The 20,505-nt window shown below is 45.6% G+C and overlaps 2 protein-coding genes across 13 annotated transcripts in view; one reads left to right on the forward strand and one right to left on the reverse strand.

Moving 5' to 3' along the window:
* The window catches only part of LOC124118894 (kin of IRRE-like protein 1), a 410,728-nt gene that overhangs the window by 240,571 nt on the left and 149,652 nt on the right, over nt 1-20,505 (forward strand). For all 12 annotated transcript variants that reach the window (XR_007221847.1, XR_007221848.1, XR_007221846.1 and 9 more), the window contains one exon: nt 6,946-6,996. The gene's annotated coding sequence lies outside the window, so the exon portion shown is untranslated. The remainder of the gene's footprint in view (nt 1-6,945; nt 6,997-20,505) is intronic.
* LOC125381422 (collagen alpha-2(I) chain-like) lies at nt 14,374-18,665 on the reverse strand. Its single transcript, XM_048397945.1, has 3 exons — nt 18,598-18,665; nt 15,110-16,734; nt 14,374-14,987 (listed from the first exon to the last, which is right to left on the reverse strand). The coding sequence occupies exons 1-3, from the start codon at nt 18,663-18,665 to the stop codon at nt 14,374-14,376; spliced, it is 2,307 nt and encodes a 768-aa protein (XP_048253902.1).

The raw sequence follows: 20,505 nt of genomic DNA on the forward strand, positions 1-20,505 counted from the left end.
TCCAGGAATTGAGGGGGAGTCAACCAGAAACACATGCTGGTTGAGGGATGTATTTCCTTAACACACACGTGTCTGCTTGTATTCATCTATGTTAGAACCATTAAGCTGGTGTAAAGATTTTTACATTGTCTGTGACAGAATGACTTTGAGGTCTTGTTAACAGACATTTCAAGAGGAATAGACAAAAAGCAAATAGTTTCAGCACTGTCGATTCACTAACTGAGACAAAGGTCAAGGTTACAACGTTTGTTGACCAATCCACAATGGAAGGCAGTGATGATGTCAAAAGTAGTTTCTCGATTTCATTTTATTAAAGTATTGAGTGTAAAAAGTATGACTAACCAGCTCAATCAGAGAGGTTAGTGATGTCATTGATTGTGACATCATGGTCACCTGTGTTGTGACAATTGTCTGTGAAGGATTGTGATGGAATTTCATTGTTACAATAAATTGTGCTGTGGTCAGTGTGAGTCATGTGATGTCATGTGGTCAGTGTGAGTGAGTCATGTGATGTCATGCGGTCAGTGTGAGTCATATGATGTCATGTGGTCAGTGTTAGTGAGTCATGTGATGTCATGTGGTCAGTGTGAGTGAGTCATGTGATGTCATGTGGTCAGTGTGAGTCATATGATGTCATGTGGTCAGTGTGAGTGAGTCATGTGATGTCATGTGGTCAGTGTGAGTGAGTCATGTGATGTCATGTGGTCAGTGTGAGTGAGTCATGTGATGTCATGCGGTCAGTGTGAGTGAGTCATGTGATGTCATGCGGTCAGTGTGAGTCATATGATGTCATGTGGTCAGTGTGAGTGAGTCATGTGAATGATGTTTTGAGCTCTGCTGACAGTACTGGTTGTTTTCCTCTGTATGTTGGTGATTTCAACCCTTTTCCAGCAGCCTGGCCACAGGCCACCTTAACCCATGGTAATTAAATTGTCCAGAACTATATCTAACACATGATTAATTTAGCCCCCATGACCTAGAGTGAATGCCATCACACAGTTAAAGACAGCATTAACTGTTGTCCTGAGGGGCTGATAGGGACAATCACATGGTCTTGTCTTGCTGCTTATTAGCCCAATGTTTGCTGTAGCAGACCTGTGTAAAGGCTGCATTAGTGTTTCCATCATGGCCTTGTCTTGTCTTCCGGGTGGGACTGCCTCCTGGCTGGGCTGCTGCTCAAGGGAGACAATAGAGGGGTGAGGTCACATCGTGTAACACAACACACTCTATGGATCATTGGACATAGTCCATTTGCAGAAAACAAGATTGAAACATTTTCTGTTTCATTAGTGGTGCGGCATGTTGGTTATTCCACAGACAAGTCATGGTATTATCAGAGACTGCTTCCTGGGTCAGTGAACATGTCCATGAGTGGGGCGGTTCCCCATCTGCTGTGTGTGTTACACCAACTGACACATGGGTTCTCCTCATCATTCTTCCATCTGTGGGGTATCATATACAGATTGCTGGAGAACCAACATTAGTTGTTGTAGACATGGGGTTGTGTGTAAGATCAAGCGTGTGATGGAAGACTGCATGGCTGTCATGTTGCTCACTGTATGTGCTGCACAGCATCAGACTCATGTACAATATCAGGATTCTTACCAGGAAATTGTCACATCTCAAACACACTTGTACCATTTGATGCAGGTAGCTGTTTCATTTGAAGCAGGTGTAATGAATGTGTACTCGAGGTGAAAGCTCTGCTGGCACCCATTTGGTGGTATCGTGGGTACTCTATCTGCTTGAGGTGAAAGCTCTGCTGGCACCCATTTGGTGGTATCATGGGTACTCTATCTGCTTGAGGTGAAAGCTCTGCTGGCACCCATTTGGTGGTATCGTGGGTACTCTATCTGCTTGAGGTGAAAGCTCTGCTGGCTGCTGGCACCCATTGGGTGGTATAGTGGGTACTTTATCTGCTTGAGGTGAAAGCTCTGCTGGCACCCATTGGGTGGTATAGTGGGTACTCTATCTGCTTGAGGTGAAAGCTCTGCTGGCACCCATTGGGTGGTATAGTGGGTACTATATCTGCTTGAGGTGAAAGCTCTGCTGGCACCCATTGGGTGGTATAGTGGGTACTCTATCTGCTTGAGGTGAAAGCTCTGCTGGCACCCATTGGGTGGTATAGTGGGTACTCTATCTGCTTGAGGTGAAAGCTCTGCTGGCACCCATTGGGTGGTATAGTGGGTACTCTATCTGCTTGAGGTGAAAGCTCTGCTGGCACCCATTGGGTGGTATAGTGGGTACTCTATCTGCTTGAGGTGAAAGCTCTGCTGGCACCCATTGGGTGGTATAGTGGGTACTGTATCTGCTTGAGGTGAAAGCTCTGCTGGCACCCATTGGGTGGTATAGTGGGTACTCTATCTGCTTGAGGTGAAAGCTCTGCTGGCACCCATTGGGTGGTATAGTGGGTACTCTATCTGCTTGAGGTGAAAGCTCTGCTGGCACCCATTGGGTGGTATAGTGGGTACTCTATCTGCTTGAGGTGAAAGCTCTGCTTGCACCCATTGGGTGGTATAGTGGGTACTCTATCTGCTTGAGGTGAAAGCTCTGCTGGCACCCATTGGGTGGTATAGTGGGTACTCTATCTGCTTGAGGTGAAAGCTCTGCTAGCACCCATTGGGTGTGTAGTGGGTACTATATCTGCTTGAGGTGAAAGCTCTGCTGGCACCCATTGGGTGGTATCGTGGGTACTCTATCTGCTTGAGGTGAAAGCTCTGCTGGCACAACATGGTTATAGGTACATGTGAGCTGTCCAGCTGTAGGTCCGGCTGGCAGTATGTAACACAAAGTAGTATAGCTGATTTATATTATAAGTTGTCCACTAGTCATGGGGACATAGGGTGATGGACTTTGTTAGTAAATGTTCCCTGAGCAACAGCAATGTAATGCTAACAGTTCAGCAATTTTAGCAGGGAAATGTATCTTACATCTTAATGGGGTACTTTAAAAATAGCAGAATGCAACATTCATGTGTAAGGTAAAATAAATGTATGCATCAATCTTCAGGCGCACAATTCTGGTTACAAAACAGAAAAGAAACTATACACAAATTGTTTCCCTTTGTTCCGAATATACACCAGATATAGAGATACATTACCACAGTGATGTGCATGAAATATGTATGATTTACATGTAGACTGCACAGCCTGTCTGCAGATATCACAAGATATCATCTCATACACCCGACACTGTGGGAATTTAACCATTTGTTAAAGTTGGGTTTTTTACATCTTTGTGTTTAGAAAGAAAACTTTGCTGTGTTGTTTGTGTTAGAAAATACTGATTTGCCCGTGCATGCTTGCTGTTTTTGGATAAGGTTTCACAGGCAATGTTTTAATGAACATGACAGAAGACATTGAGGTACAATACCCTTCTTGTTTCGTGTTCCGAAGCATTACGGTGTATGCCAAAGGGGTGTATGCCAAATAATTGGCAAGGAGTGATGTACAGGTGAGGCCAGGAGTGATGTACAGGTGAGGCACGGAGTGATGTACATGTGGTGCAAGGAGTGATGTATAGGTGAGGCAAGGAGTGATGTACATGTGCAAGGAGTGATGTATAGGTGAGGCCAGGAGTGATGTACAGGTGAGGCAAGGAGTAATGTATAGGTGAGGCTAGGAGTGATGTACAGGTGAGGCCAGGAGTGATGTACAGGTGGTGCAAGGAGTGATGTATAGGTGATGCAAGGAGTGATGTACAGGTGAGGCAAGGAGTAATGTATAGGTGAGGCCAGGAGTGATGTACAGGTGAGGCAGGGAGTGATGTACATGTGGTGCAAGGGGTGATGTATAGGTGAGGCAAGGAGTGATGTACAGGTGAGGAAAGGAGTGATGTACAGGTGAGGCAAGGAGTGATGTACAGGTGAGGCAAGGGGTGATGTACAGGTGGTGCAAGGAGTGATGTACAGGTGAGACAAGGAGTGATGTACAGGTGAGGCAAGGAGTGATGTACAGGTGAGGCAAGGAGTGATGTACAGGTGAGGCAAGGAGTGATGTACAGGTGAGGCAAGGAGTGATGTATAGGTGAGGCAAGGAGTGATGTACAGGTGAGGCAAGGAGTGATGTACAGGTGATGCAAGGAGTGATGTACAGGTGAGGCAAGGAGTAATGTACAGGTGAGGCAAGGAGTGATTTATAGGTGAGGCAAGGAGTGATGTACAGGTGAGGCAAGGGGTGATGTATAGGTGAGGCAATAGGTGATGTGGAAGACCAGTTCTGAAAGGATAAGGTTGACCTGCAGGATGGACAAATCTGCTGTCCATATGCCACTTCATGTGCATGGATACAAGAAAAAAGAATACAAGACTGAGGAGAAAACTGAGAGTAAATGTTTGTTACAGCCATGGTACAACATTCTGTTAATGGCCGTCCTATCTCTGTGGATAATTGTTTGATACTCACTCACCCTAATCACAATCCTGTAATGACATGGAAGAAGGCCAGTGGAAATTTCACAAAACAGCTGTTGTGGTACTGGAGACCTCATCTGACCTTTTTATGATGGACGGGAAATGCATTAGAAATAACTTAGCCATGAAGTAAGTGCTCTCAATGTTTTCAGTAATTCACACATCTTGTGTTGTACACGTTTATATCCCTGCTGGAAGAAATGGGGAGGAACCATGGTGGTGGAGGGCATGTGTCTCCCTAGAATCACAGGGGTGTGTGTGTGGGGGGGGGACTGTCCTACTCCATATCAAGTACAGTGTGCAACATCAGTAGACTGATCAGTGGAAGCTGAGGGACTGACTAATTGACCACACAAAGATAAATGAGGAAACATGACAGACTCTTTGTACGCAAGTGTTTTGAACCACAAATATACCATCGTTAAACCATGCCAAGTACATCCCCTCAACTTATTAAATTCTTATGTTCATTTCTCTTGAAGAGATTTCAAACTGCTTTAATAGGGATGGAAATTAGTCACTTTGATGTCCTCTATGAATGTGAAAATCTTTCTATGAAGTGGTTACTGTGTTTTATCCCAGGTACTGGTGTCAGTGTTTTATCCCAGGTACTGGTGTCAGTGTTTTATCCCAAGTATTGGTGTTAGCGTTGTATACAAGGTATTGGTGTCATTGCTATATCCCAGGTACTGGTGTTAGTGTTATGAAATGATGGAGAATGCACTAACTCTGACACATATGATGTCCTAAACATCCTGGCATGATGGGCTGTCTGCTCCAGTCCAGTTTTGATTAATGCATGGTATAACAATTAACAGACAAAAGTATCAGTGTTTGAGGCCAGTTGTCTCATGAAACCTGTTAACGATGTGGTATCACTTTCGGTTGTCCATTTCGTACCAGGTGTATTTCATTTTCATGAAAAAATGTCTTTGAAGATTTTTTGATATTGTAAGAAGTGTTTATGACAAACTCTGGAGGCATGGTAAATAAGTCCTGTCCATCTAACTGTGGGTCATTTATTTCAATCCGTTGTAGCAAAGTTGGATACTGCATTGGACTTCTGCCTTACACAAGCAGGTTTCCCTTTTCAAGCAATTCAAAATTCCATTATGAATTAATATATACTGCTTGTTGAAAGTTTTACCACAATGTTCAAACTGTGAAATATATCATCCTGTATAAGGAGCAGACAGTAGCTATTTTCTACACTGACCACTCTCAGCCCCATCACAGCCGAGAGCAGTGTCTCTACCAGTCCTGTTGTAGCCAAATCACAGCCAAGAGCAGTGTCTCTACCAGTCCTGTTGTAGCCAAATCACAGCCAAGAGCAGTGTCTCTACCAGTCCTGTTGTAGCCCTATCACAGCCAAGAGAAGTGTCTCTACCAGTCCTGTTGTAGCCCAAACACAGCCGAGAGCAGTGTCTCTACAAGTCCTGTTGTAGCCCAATCACAGCCAAGAGCAGTGTCTCTACCAGTCCTGTTGTAGCCCTATCACAGCTGAGAGCAGTGTCTCTACAAGTCCTGTTTTAGCCCAATCACAGCATGATGTTTCTCTTTGAGCTGCTGCAATGAGCAGATAGTTTCCTGAGTATAAAGTCATTGAACATTTGCATGTTATAAGCACTTAGAATAATTTGTGGTAGAGCAAAACTACCCAAGCAACCCAAATCTCTGCAAAATGTGATGGAATGCAAGCTAGGTGGTAATTTCTTGGGCATTTACAGTGATAGTAGGTGTATGCATCTCTGCAGCCTCTGGTTCCCTCTCGGGGAGTACTTGGAGTCTATGAGCAGGAGTGTAGAAGAAAGGAAGTACGAAGGCATGTTGATCAGTTCTTGTGTTCACATTTTCTTTTACACAAATCAGTAAGTTCAATGATCAATATTATAATAAATAATAATTTGTGATGAAATTGTAAATTCTCATTAAAGCAGGTATTCAACTTGTTTGTAAACACTATATGAGGATTCCAGCAGTGATAGGTTTTTCTTTGGGCAATATGTGTTTCATGAAACCAAAAAGTGAAATGAGTGGGTACTGCCAACACATAGAGGAATGACTGCCTTGGAAGTATGGCTGGCTGCTCGGGTGTGTCATCACATCCTAAAGGCAGTGATCAGTGCTCACACTATCAAGATCTGCTACAGTCCTGGATACAAGCAAGACGGCTGATGCATTTGACATCCATTCATTAAATATTTTCAAAATACAGTTATTTTGTCCTCACTATTTTGTTAAGTTACTAATTATGGCCCCTGCCCCCATAAGGAATCAGAACTTTGTGATTTATATGACGAGATCCAAGATAATCCATAATTCCTCATAGCTAGGAAGTTATTGTTTAAATACTTCAAACAGGTAGAGAAATAATTCACTGTTTTTTCCATAATTGAATGTTGATAATTTCAGTGTTACTCCATCCTGCGTCTAAGTTTAGATAAAGTCAATACCAGTATATTCTGGGGCTATCCAGCTTCCCGATCCCATGAGTGCCTTAAGCACGTTGTTCACATAATTTCCGCTTGTTTCAGAACTGCAGTGGAAGTGATTGTAACTCAACAAGGCAAGATATAGTCTGTGAGGTAAGTGAGATGTTTACACCACATTGATCTGCATCAATAATTCACACATGAAATTAGCAGCACAGAAAAAGATTAAGGAAGACAGTATAGCCGAAGGGTTTGCCGATTTCATCTGATTGACAGACATTTGTTTTCCTTGCAGACTTGTCATGCAGGTACTATTATCTGTGATTAGGCCACTTAACCATTACTGAACAGATGAGGTGGGACAGGTGTCTCATGCCTTAAATATGTGGACCTGATTGAAGATATTACACAATCAGCAGTCCCAGGTGTGGGAGCCCTCCGACAGGCTTCTGGAAGTAGTTGTCAAGTAAACATGTTTTTACCCTTAGTCTTAGTCGAGTTTTAGATAAAGATCAAGTTTGTGACATGTACTACAGGATACATAGCAATTGTTGAACATGAAGGTCTTGGGCATGTGAGTGAAATGTAATGTTATGTTAAATACTGTTTTTGTGTGGATTATTCAATATATTTGAAACTGCTGATTGGTCAGACATGATCTAAACAGACACTATGTCACCACATGATAGAAGATTTCTACAACAATAGGAAGTTTCATTCCCTCATTCAAAACATGTCAGTGGGTACTTGGCAGCCATGGGCTCAGGTGACACATTAAGTGATTGATTGAGTGAGTGAGTGAGGATGGCTTTGTGCCACTTTTAGCAATATTCCAGCAATATTATTGGGGGTATCAGAAACGGGCTTCACACATTTTACTCATGTAGGGAATTGAACCCGAGTCTTCGGCGTGCCGAGCCAACACTATGACCACAAGGATACCCCACCGCCCTGTTACACAATGAGAAGTACAGAGTGAGGAAGTTTGTGTGGTGAAGACTGAGTCACCAATATGGTTTGATAAAGTGTTAATGTTTAAAGAATTTACATTTGATGATTTAACAGAAACATATTTAGTTTGTGGATGGTTGGATATGTGTTACATTATAAAGGAATGTACAAACGTCACAATGCTTGATATTTGTTACAAATGAGTAAGTAAGTATTCATCTTCTATATAGGGCAGTTTACGGATGTTGAAGGAATCTTCAAGAAAAGTGTCATAAAGCCAGGTCTCACCGAGTCCTATAATCTGATAATTTGCAAGAAAGAATAAGACTTCAGCAACACCACCTGGGCCTATTATTCTGTCCATCTTTCTTATTACAGTGAGCTCCTAGTTGCGGCTCCCTAGCTGTAGATAGGGATAGCTCTGCCTGTCACTGCATATACGAGGGCTGGCTGAAAAGTTCTAAGCCTAAGTGGGATATCTCAATCGGAATGAAACAAAATTTTGCCACCAACAAGTACAATCATTTAATGAATCATAGACATAAGAACTGCAACTGTAGTGTTATTATTGTCTTTGTACCAGACCATCTTGTGAACCTACCCATTGAAATCACAAGAAATGGACAAAACTGGCTATAGGGCAGTCATCAAGTACCTGCAACTGAAAGGGCTAACTCCAACACAGATACATGCTGCCATGGTCTCCACTTTAGGGGATGATGCCCCTTCCTTTTCCACTGTAAAGAAGTTGGCTGCGGAATTCAAGCATGGCAGAGAGAGCGTCAAAGAAGGCCTTCAACAGCAACCATTCCGGGAAAACATTACCCAGGTGCATGACATGGTGATGGCTGATCGACGATTGACCACTCTCTCATGTGAGGGTTGAGCACATTATCACCAACGAGTTGGGAATGATAAAAATTTCTGCGGGTCAGAAACGTGTCAGATTCCTGACATCACGTGACAATTTATGCCATTTTGAAGCAGATCCCGATGATTTTTTGGCCCGATTTGTAACCATGGATGAGACCTTTCAACCAGAAACCAAAATTCAGTGTAAACAATGAAAGCATCCGGAATCACCAGCCCCCCAAAAAGCCAAGTCGGTTCCTTCTGCTGGAAAGGGGATGGCTTCAGTCTTTTGGGATTCCAAGGGTATTCTGTTGATTGACTATCTTGAAAAAGGCCAGACTATCAATGGAAGATATTATGCTGACCTACTGAGACAGTTGCGTGAAGCTATCAAAGCTAAGCAACAGCGAATGCTCACTAAAGGAGTCCTGTTCCACCAAGACAATGCTCCTGTTCACAAATCAGTGGTTAATTGCCATGTCAGCGATCCATGATTGTGGCTTCGAACTCATTGACCATCCCCCTTATTCACACGATTTGGCCCCGTCAGACTTCCACCTGTTTCCCAAAATGAAAAAGGAACTAGCCGGTCGCCATTTTCCTGGTAATGATGACGTCATTTCCGCTGTGAATGACTTTTTTAGGGTGGCTGAAGAAAATTTCTTCTTGCCCAGCATCCAGGCCTTGCAGCATCGCTGGCAAAAGTGTGTAAACCTGGAAGGGGACTATGTGGAGAAATAAATGACTTGGTATGGGTCGTTCACAGTGAGGCTTAGAACTTTTCAGCCAGCCCTCGTATGTATGTGAATCTGTACAGTGCAGTGAGGAGTGTTACATGCTCCGTGAGACAACTTGGTGACATGGTAGACTTGGGGATTGAGGGATGTGCTGGTGCTCACCGTATGTCAGCGTCAACTGCTTCACCAGTCTCAGCCTGTAAGGTAGTCTGTCTCACAGTGCCTGAACCATATTATTTTCCTTTCCACCCAGTCCTTACTGTAATGCTATATCTCTAAATAATCTAGATTTTCAACAGGTTCTGAAACTCCAATCTCACTTGAGGTCCTTTTCAATATACATGTAGTTGCTTGTTTCTATCAAAATTATGTATATTCAGAGACTAAGCATTAGTCTAGCTGTTTGGCAAGACTCACCAGTCTCTGCCTGTTAATTCTGGTCCTGCCCTGGACCAGTGGGACTAGAGGTTGACCTAAACCAATATCTGTGAGGGATGAATGTCAAGACTAGACACTTAATACTGCCCTTCTGTCAAGGGTGATGGCAGGAGATGCCCCAGGTGTACCTGACCAGGCCACAGACTGGATAACACAGTCACCACACTAACCTGGTCTTACCAGCACAGGGTGTCCACATACATCTGTAGTACAGGGTGTCCTCATACATCTGTAGTACAGGGTGTCCACATACATCTGTAGTACAGGATGTCCTCATGCATATGTAGTACAGGGTGTCCTCATACATCTGTAGTACAGGGTGTCCACATACATCTGTAGTACAGGGTGTCCTCATACATCTGTAGTACAGGATGCCCTTATACATCTGTAGTACAGGGTGTCCACATACATCTGTAGTACAGGGTGTCCTCATACATCTGTAGTACAGGGTGTCCTCATACATCTGTAGTACAGGATGCCCTTATACATCTGTAGTACAGGGTGTCCACATACATCTGTAGTACAGGGTGTCCTCATACATCTGTAGTACAGGGTGTCCACATACATCTGTAGTACAGGGTGTCCTCATACATCTGTAGTACATGGTGTCCACATACATCTGTAGTACAGGGTGTCCACATACATCTGTATGACAGGGTGTCCACATACACCTGAAGTACAGGGTGTCCACATACATCTGTAGTACAGGGTGTCCACATACATCTGTAGTACAGGGTGTCCACATACATCTGTAGTACAGGGTGTCCACATACATCTGTAGTACAGGGTGTCCACATACATCTGTAGTACAGGGTGTCCTCATACATCTGTAGTACATGGTGTCCACATACATCTGTAGTACAGGGTGTCCACATACATCTGTAGTACAGGGTGTCCACATACATCTGTAGTACAGGGTGTCCACATACATCTGTAGTACAGGGTGTCCTCATACAGCTGTAGTACATGGTACTCACATACATCTGTAGTACAGGGTGTCCACATACATCTGTAGTACAGGGTGTCCACATACATCTGTAGTACAGGGTGTCCACATACATCTGTAGTACAGGGTGTCCACATACATCTGTAGTACAGGGTGTCCTCATACATCTGTTGTACAGGGTGTCCACATACATCTGTCGTACAGGGTGTCCACATACACCTGTAGTACAGGGTGTCCACATACATCTGTAGTACAGGGTGTCCTCATACATCTGTAGTACAGGGTGTCCACATACATCTGTAGTACAGGGTGTCCTCATACATCTGTAGAACATGGTGTCCACATACATCTGTAGTACAGGGTGTCCTCATACATCTGTAGTACATGGTGTCCACATACATCTGTAGTACAGGGTGTCCACATACATCTGTAGTACAGGGTGTCCACATACATCTGTAGTACAGGGTGTCCTCATACATCTGTAGTACATGGTGTCCACATACATCTGTAGTACAGGGTGTCCTCATACAGCTGTAGTACAGGGTGTCCTCATACATCTGTAGTACAGGGTGTCCTCATACATCTGTAGTACAGGGTGTCCACATACATCTGTAGTACAGGGTGTCCTCATACAGCTGTAGTACAGGGTGTCCTCATACAGCTGTAGTACAGGGTGTCCTCATACATCTGTATGACAGGGTGTCCACATACATCTGTAGTACAGGATGTCCTCATCAAGTGTAGTACAGGATGTCCTCATACATCTGTAGTACAGGATGTTCTCATACATCTGTAGTACAGGGTGTCCCAATACATCTGTAGTACAGGATGTCCACATACAGCTGTAGTACAGGGAGACCTCATACATCTGTAGTACAGGGTGTCCTCATACATCTGTAGTACAGGATGTCCTCATACAGCTGTAGTATAGGATGTCCCAATACATCTGTAGTACAGGATGTCCTCATACATCTGTAGTACAGGGTGTCCTCATACATCTGTAGTACAGGATGTCCTCATACAGCTGTAGTATAGGATGTCCCAATACATCTGTAGTACAGGATGTCCTCATACAGCTGTAGTATAGGATGTCCTCATACATCTGTAGTACAGGATGTCCTCATACATCTGTAGTACAGGATGTCCTCATACATCTGTAGTACAGGGTGTTTAGACAATTTTAAGTTTTCTTGGGAGTATGAGTGAGTTAAACCTTAATGTTCTAACGTGATTGTCTGAGCCCTGGTAATAAGTTATGAATTCATGTACAAGCATGTATGGTATAAAGTAGATATCAGAGATTCAATGTGTTTCTACATGGCATATGATATCAGTAGAAACTGCCCCACCTTTTCCCTCTAACACCAGGTATGGTATTAGGGCTGGACTAGCTACACTCTATATTGATTGTTGCACTGATCTTCCCAACACAAATTCATTACATTGTCAGCTTCTACAGCTATCCATATCCAAATCATTCAGCTACTTTGCACAATCACAGAATACTTTACTATGCCTTCTATTGCTGAGATTACTTTATCAATAACGTGCCACACAATTTCCATGTAACAAATCTCCTGCCTTCCCAGGTTCAGGGCCAGCTCATTATAGTGCTACCTTGTTGTGGGAGATTGAAGAACAATGATGGCGGGCACCTCCTTGTCAATCTTCGCAGTTCCCCAGCTGTGGCAGTTCGAAGGCAATAGAAGCAACTGGACCAGGATCAGTTCTGTCCCCAGTATCAATACTGAAATGTCATATCACTTTGTGTAACATCAGTGCAGGAATCAGATTTGTGACATGAATCACACATACCGTATATCACCTTCTATAAAGCGACCCCACCAATAAGGCAACCCCTCCCTGTATACGCCATACCCCGTCTATAAAGCGAATCAGACTGAAGCACATCACCAGTGCATACACAATCCCAATGTTTTGTATAAATACGGGTTTGTCTTCCACAGAAAAGTATTACATTGTATCCCTTCAGCGAATTCAGGGAAAAGAACAGATCATAACAATTAAATTGGTCACTACAAATGTGAAATTTGAGCTAAAACAACATGATGATTTACTGATGAAATTGTATTTCCTGTTCTGCTAGGCATTGTTTTATATGCAGAGATTAAGATTACCGTCTGTATTGTCATGTAAACTAAGCTCAAACAGCAATACCTGTACACATGTTTTTCGGTGATTTGGTTAAAAATTAACCAATAATATAACTTTAAAGACTTTTGATACAATGATCTGGGCTGGGCATGTGTGGTTGTTTGTCTCAATCTCTTCTTCATTGAGAAGATCCATGGATGGCGGTCATCTAGACCGGATCCACGAAGATCCCGAGAGAGAATAGGTTATTTGTATCTCAAGCTTGCCATAAGAGATGACTATGCTTTTAAGAGGAGACCAACAGGACGAGATGGTCAAGCTCGTTGACATGGTTGGTGCAGGTCATCGTATACCAAGACGCAAACTGATGCTCATGATGTAAATCAAAGGATTGTCATGTCCAAATTTGATCGCCAAGTACAGATCGCCATCTCTTAGTAGAAATACATTGCTGAGTATCAGAGACAGTATCGTTCTCCAACAATAAAAAATCATGGTAGATGGCTTGGTCTGAATGACCGGTAAGGTTTAAAAAATTATGACTTTCAACGAGTCAATGTATGGCATTTATTATGTATATATCCATTCTCTGTACACTAAAGTTTGTTTCAAGGTGTCAATAGCAGTAATCTGATCTTGGTTGCTCTAAATAATGATGGGTTGTGCGATGCACTGATCACTTCACACACATTTTCGCCAAAATGAATGTAAACATGTGAAACATCTAAAAAGATAATGAAATTTTGAATAAAATATATTACAAACAGAAGGCCACATATACAATGAACTCTTTTTATAACCAGACAGTGTAATTACATGACTAATTTGCGTACTTCAGTACGGATTTACTGACATGGTATTTCCGGTGTTACATGCTCACAGTAATGCGTTTGTGTTGGTGGGAAAGAAAACATCAAAACTCTTCAACCCTGTGTATAAGACGACCCCCACCTTGAAAGCCCCCTAATTCTAGGTACAAAAAACTTGCCTTAAACAATGGAGACAGAACACAGTAATATACAGTTGACTTGTACCATGTAGCAAAGGATAGTAGTCTGTCATACAGATCCTAAAACAAATATATCCAATACAGCCCATGCAAGGCTATAATATTTGGCAAGTCTAGGTTACTGCAGTATCAGGAAATGAAGAAAGTTTCTGGGCTCCTCTTTATTATACTTTATAACCATAATTTAACAACTGCTATTTTCCTGTAAAATATGTTCATTTCAGAGACTAGATGTCAGTCTACTCTAGAAAGAGACAGACAGTGTTACAACAGATGGCTTGTTGAAGCAACTGGTACATATGTATTCCTGCGAATCGTACAGTGCTTTGACAGCGTCAGTATTATGTTAACTAAAATAGAAATTGTTGAACCACTTTATGACAACAGAATACACCTACTGTTGATGTTTTCAGAGTAATGAGGTACATAGTCCAAGTGAATTGTTGATGGAATGTGTTTTTGTAGATAGCAGCCTAGTTAGGCTACCTGTAGCCAAAATTGTATCCAGAGTGGGAGCTCCTGTCTGTCCCTTCTGTACCCCTCTCCTGCCTGGCCCCTCTGTACCCCTCTCCTGCCTGGCCCCTCTGTACCCCTCTCCTGCCTGGCCTCTCTGTACCCCTCTCCTGCCTGGCCTCTCTGTACCCCTCTCCTGCCTGGCCCCTCTGTACCCCTCTCCTGCCTGGCCCCTCTGTGCCCCTGTCCAGCCTGGCCCCTCTGTACCCCTCTCCTGCCTGGCCCCTCTGTACCCCTCTCCTGCCTGGCCCCTCTCCTGCCTGGCCCCTCTGTACCCCTCTCCTGCCTGGCCCCTCTGTACCCCTCTCCTGCCTGGCCCCTCTGTACCCCTCTCCTGCCTGTCCCTTCTGTACCCCTCTCCTGCCTGGCCCCTCTGTACCCCTCTCCTGCCTGGCCACTCTGTACCCCTCTCCTGCCTGTCCCTTCTGTACCCCTCTCCTGCCTGGCCCCTCTGTGCCCTCTCCTGCCTGGCCCCTCTGTACCCCTCTCCTGCCTGTCCCCTCTGTACCCCTCTCCTGCCTGTCCCTTCTGTACCCCTCTCCTGCCTGGCCCCTCTGTACCCCTCTCCTTCCTGGCCCCTCTCCTGCCTGGCCCCTCTGTACTCCTCTCCTGCCTGGCCCCTCTGTACCCCTCTCCTGCCTGGCCCCTCTGTACCCCTCTCCTGCCTAGCCCCTCTGTGCCCTCTCCTGCCTGGCCCCTCTGTACCCCTCTCCTGCCTGGCCTCTCTGTACCCTCTCCTGCCTGGCCCCTCTGTACCCCTCTCCTGCCTGGCCCCTCTGTACCCTCTCCTGCCTGGCCCCTCTGTACCCCTGTACCCCTGTACCCCTCTCCTCTCCTGCCTGGCCCCTCTGTACCCCTCTCCTGCCGGGCCCCTCTGTACCCCTCTCCTGCCTGGCCCCTCTGTACCCCTGTACCCCTCTCCTCTCCTGCCTGGCCCCTCTGTACCCCTCTCCTGCCGGGCCCCTCTGTACCCCTCTCCTGCCTGGCCCCTCTGTACCCCTCTCCTGCCGGGCCCCTCTGTACCCCTCTCCTGCCGGGCCCCTCTGTACCCCTCTCCTGCCTGGCCCCTCTGTACCCCTCTCCTGCCAGGCCCCTCTGTACCCCTCTCCTGTCTGGCCCCTCTGTACCCCTCTCCTGTCTGGCCTCTCTGTACCCCTCTCCTGCCGGGCCCCTCTGTACCCCTCTCCTGCCTGGCCCCTCTGTACCCCTCTCCTGCCTGGCCCCTCTGTACCCCTCTCCTGCCTGGCCCCTCTGTGCCCTCTCCTGCCTGGCCCCTCTGTACCCCTCTCCTGCCTGGCCCCTCTGTACCCCTCTCCTGCCTGGCCCCTCTCCTGCCTGGCCCCTCTGTACCCCTCTCCTGCCTGGCCCCTCTGTACCCCTCTCCTGCCTGGCCCCTCTGTACCCCTCTCCTGCCTGTCCCTTCTGTACCCCTCTCCTGCCTGGCCCCTCTGTACCCCTCTCCTGCCTGGCCACTCTGTACCCCTCTCCTGCCTGTCCCTTCTGTACCCCTCTCCTGCCTGGCCCCTCTGTGCCCTCTCCTGCCTGGCCCCTCTGTACCCCTCTCCTGCCTGTCCCCTCTGTACCCCTCTCCTGCCTGTCCCTTCTGTACCCCTCTCCTGCCTGGCCCCTCTGTACCCCTCTCCTGCCTGGCCCCTCTCCTGCCTGGCCCCTCTGTACTCCTCTCCTGCCTGGCCCCTCTGTACCCCTCTCCTGCCTGGCCCCTCTGTACCCCTCTCCTGCCTAGCCCCTCTGTGCCCTCTCCTGCCTGGCCCCTCTGTACCCCTCTCCTGCCTGGCCTCTCTGTACCCTCTCCTGCCTGGCCCCTCTGTACCCCTCTCCTGCCTGGCCCCTCTGTACCCTCTCCTGCCTGGCCCCTCTGTACCCCTGTACCCCTGTACCCCTCTCTTCTCCTGCCTGGCCCCTCTGTACCCCTCTCCTGCCGGGCCCCTCTGTACCCCTCTCCTGCCTGGCCCCTCTGTACCCCTCTCCTGCCTGGCCCCTCTGTACCCCTCTCCTGCCGGGCCCCTCTGTACCCCTCTCCTGCCTGGCCCCTCTGTACCCCTCTCCTGCCGGGCCCCTCTGTACCCCTCTCCTGTCTGGCCCCTCTGTACCCCTCTCCTGTCTGGCCTCTCTGTACCCCTCTCCTGCCGGGCCCCTCTGTACCCCTCTCCTGCCTGGCCCCTCTGTACCCCTCTCCTGCCTGGCCCCTCTGTACCCCTCTCCTGCCTGGCCCCTCTGTGCCCTCTCCTGCCTGGCCCCTCTGTACCCTCTCCTGCCTGTCCCTTCTGTACCCCTGTACCCCTGTACCCCTCTCCTTTCCTGCCTGGCAGCTGTATCAGGTGCTGCAGGCCGCACTCCCTGCCCTCAACCATCTGTTACAGACACACTCCACACTACAGGAACAGGGCAATGTAAATAATTTAATTAATCCAGCATAAACTGGAAAATAATTTGGAGATATCGTTTGATAACGCCCACTTTTTGTCAGTTTTCCTGCTCAGGTAATGAAGTTAGACATTGTTGGAACCTTGAGTAATTGTGAGATCACTTCCACACTTGGAGTCATGGCAGCAGTCCGTCGACACAATAATCAAGGCAAAGTTAGACTCAGTTTGATGTTGTCCAAATCACCCTGGCTATTCTCATTTAATATTGCAATATGATTTGTTGGCCCAGAATTGGGTTTACCTTGATCAATTTGTATTGAAAAAAAATTAAAGCAGAAAATGAAAATGAAGGTTGTTGTGAGAAATAGTGAATCTCACCTGAGAGCAAGCCTCAGAGTTTTTCAACTTTTATCAACGAGTGTTGATATATTTTATATCAAAAGACACGAGGTTGAGATTTTATTTATCATCAACATCATTCTTCCAACTTTTTCAGTTTGTAGATAGTAATAAGCAGTCTTAAGTGTAAAAAGTACTGGAAATGGCTACAGTAGGAGAGCTATTAGTGATGTTATTTGTTTGTGACGTCATGGTTACCAATGACGTCACAATGGTCTGCATTGTGATGCAATTTTATTGCAGCAATATCTACAATGTAGATATCGCTAAGCCATATCTCCTGTGGCAGCCAGTTTTGGATGATAAACCATTTTGACATAACTGAAATAAAATATATACATTTTGTAGTGGTTTAGTGCTTATCTTAAATGGGACTGGATGTTCTCAGTAGAACTTGTACATAGGATTCATCAATGTTATCTCGATACATGACAACTGAGCTTGGAGTCCTCTGCTGACCCTAGAACAGCTACTAGTGGTGCTGTATATGTCTGAAAGTGGTAGTCCAATAGTGCTGGGGGTCATTGATGAGATGGGTGATGTTCCTGGCTGCCTGAGAGGGAGTTTGCACATGATGCTGTTAATTCAGTTCACACTCAAAGCTGTATAGATACATTGTGTGGTTTACTTCAGACAAAATTGTTCTGTGTATTATATATAATCATTCTGTGCCATTATGAGATCTCACTTAAATTGTTAGTGCAAGTAAACCAGTTGCCCTGAAATGTAGACGAGCTATATACTACAAGTAGTGTGTGAGTGAGAATTCAGCAGCAGATTGTGTTGGAGGAGGTGACGGCTGCTGGGATGTGTCCTTACTGAGGTAGAAGGTGATGGGCAAAGGTATTAGCTTGACACCGGAGGATATAACAGATTTCAGTGGTAATCAGGAGTGACAGCAAAAAGTTGTGTTGGAGCCAGGCAAGGTAGGAGTGATGTGTGTGATCAATGGTGGCTGGACATCTCTGCGCCTCAGCCAGCAACCCTGCAGTACAGATAGGCTGGCAACATGGGAACTTACACCCACAATAGTCACATGTAACAACTAGCTGGCATTGTAGGGAATGAGATTTGTTTAAGATAAGTAGACCTGGAGTCTATGATCAGATGAGAATGTGGTCAGATCTGTAATATCAGCTGTGATAATGTGTTAGCTGAAGGGGTGACAGACAGACCTGATGTAGGATGCCAAGATTACACATTACACAAGTTATGGATCACTGTAGCTAAACTAGTTAACCCTTCCTAAGGGTTTTCGAGAACAAAGATGAGTTCAATACCTTCATTCCTCTAGGAACATAAATATGCTTGTCTTTGTTAAACAGATTCCTGTGACATACCAGAGGTCAGCTGTACATAGTGATAGCCTATCACAGGGAGGCTCTATTTTGTGTTTATGGCACCTACATCCTAACTCCTGGTAATGTGCTGTGAAGCTCAGTGCAGTGGTAGGAGTGATGGAAAGACAAACACATCAGGCCCCTCCCAGTGTTATAGAGATCTACTGTACATCAGTGACCTCCCAGTGTTATAGAGGTCTACTGTACATCAGTGACCTCCCAGTGTTATAGAGGTCTACTACATCAGTGACCTCCCAGTGTTATAGAGGTCTACTGTACATCAGTGACCTCCCAGTGTTATAGAGGTCTACTGTACATCAGTGACCTCCCAGTGTTATAGAGGTCTACTGTACATCAGTGACCTCCCAGTATTATAGAGGTCTACTGTACATCAGTGACCTCCCAGTATTATAGAGGTCTACTGTACATCAGTGACCTCCCAGTGTTATGGAGGTCTACTGTACATCAGTGACCTCCCAGTGTTATAGAGGTCTACTGTACATCAGTGACCTCCCAGTATTATAGAGGTCTACTGTACATCAGTGACCTCCCAGTGTTATGGAGGTCTACTGTACATCAGTGACCTCCCAGTGTTATAGAGGTCTACTGTACATCAGTGACCTCCCAGTGTTATAGAGGTCTACTGTACATCAGTGACCTCCCAGTATTATAGAGGTCTACTGTACATCAGTGACCTCCCAGTGTTATAGAGGTCTACTGTACATCAGTGACCTCCCAGTGTTATAGAGATCTACTGTACATCAGTGACCTCCCAGTGTTATAGAGGTCTACTGTAGATCAGTGACCTCCCAGTGTTAAGGAGGTCTACTGTACATCAGTGACCTCCCAGTGTTATGGAGATCTACTGTACATCAGTGACCTCCCAGTGTTATAGAGGTCTACTGTAGATCAGTGACCTCCCAGTGTTATAGAGGTCTACTGTACATCAGTGACCTCCCAGTGTTCTAGAGGTCTACTGTACATCAGTGACCTCCCAGTGTTCTAGAGGTCTACTGTAAATCAGTGACCTCCCAGTGTTATAGAGGTCTGCTGTACATCAGTGACCTCCCAGTGTTATAGAGATCTACTGTACATCAGTGACCTCCCAGTGTTATAGAGATCTACTGTACATCAGTGACCTCCCAGTGTTATAGAGATCTACTGTACATCAGTGACCTCCCAGTGTTATAGAGGTCTACTGTACATCAGTGACCTCCCAGTGTTATAGAGATCTACTGTACATCAGTGACCTCCCACTGTTATAGAGGTCTACTGTACATCAGTGACCTCCCAGTGTTATAGAGGTCTACTGTACATCAGTGACCTCCCATTGTTATAGAGATCTACTGTACATCAGTGACCTCCCAGTATTATAGAGGTCTACTGTACATCAGTGACCTCCCAGTGTTATAGAGGTCTACTGTACATCAGTGACCTCCCAGTGTTATAGAGGTCTACTGTACATCAGTGACCTCCCATTGTTATAGAGATCTACTGTACATCAGTGACCTCCCAGAATTATAGAGATCTACTGTACATCAGTGACCTCCCAGTGTTATAGAGGTCTACTGTACATCAGTGACCTCCCAGTGTTATAGAGGTCTACTGTACATCAGTGACCTCCCAGTGTTGTAGAGATCTACTGTACATCAGTGACCTCCCAGTGTTATAGAGATCTACTGTACATCAGTGACCTCCCACTGTTATAGAGATCTACTGTACATCAGTGACCTCCCAGTATTATAGAGGTCTACTGTACATCAGTGACCTCCCAGTGTTCTAGAGGTCAACTGTACATCAGTGACCTCCCAGTGTTATAGGATCTACTGTACATCAGTGACCTCCCAGTGTTATAGAGGTCTACTGTACATCAGTGACCTCCCAGTGTTCTAGAGGTCTACTGTACATCAGTGACCTCCCAGTGTTATAGAGATCTACTGTACATCAGTGACCTCCCACTGTTATAGAGATCTAC

Source organism: Haliotis rufescens, unplaced genomic scaffold (assembly GCF_023055435.1).
Source record: "Haliotis rufescens isolate VD_foot unplaced genomic scaffold, xgHalRufe1.0.p SCAF_18, whole genome shotgun sequence".
Lineage (NCBI taxonomy): Eukaryota > Metazoa > Mollusca > Gastropoda > Lepetellida > Haliotidae > Haliotis > Haliotis rufescens.

What these genes read in the sequence shown, in the direction of transcription:
- LOC125381422 (XM_048397945.1), bottom strand. Translation starts at nt 18,665, where the DNA reads ATGTGTTTGTCTTTCCATCACTCCTACCACTGCACTGAGCTTCACAGC. An exon ending in ACATTACCAGGAGTTAGGAT is followed by an intron (nt 16,735 to 18,597) that starts GTAGGTGCCATA and finishes CACCTGATACAG; the next exon opens with CTGCCAGGCAGGAAAGGAGA. An exon ending in AGAGGCCAGGCAGGAGAGGG is followed by an intron (nt 14,988 to 15,109) that starts GTACAGAGGGGC and finishes GGGGCCAGGCAG; the next exon opens with GAGAGGGGCCAGGAAGGAGA.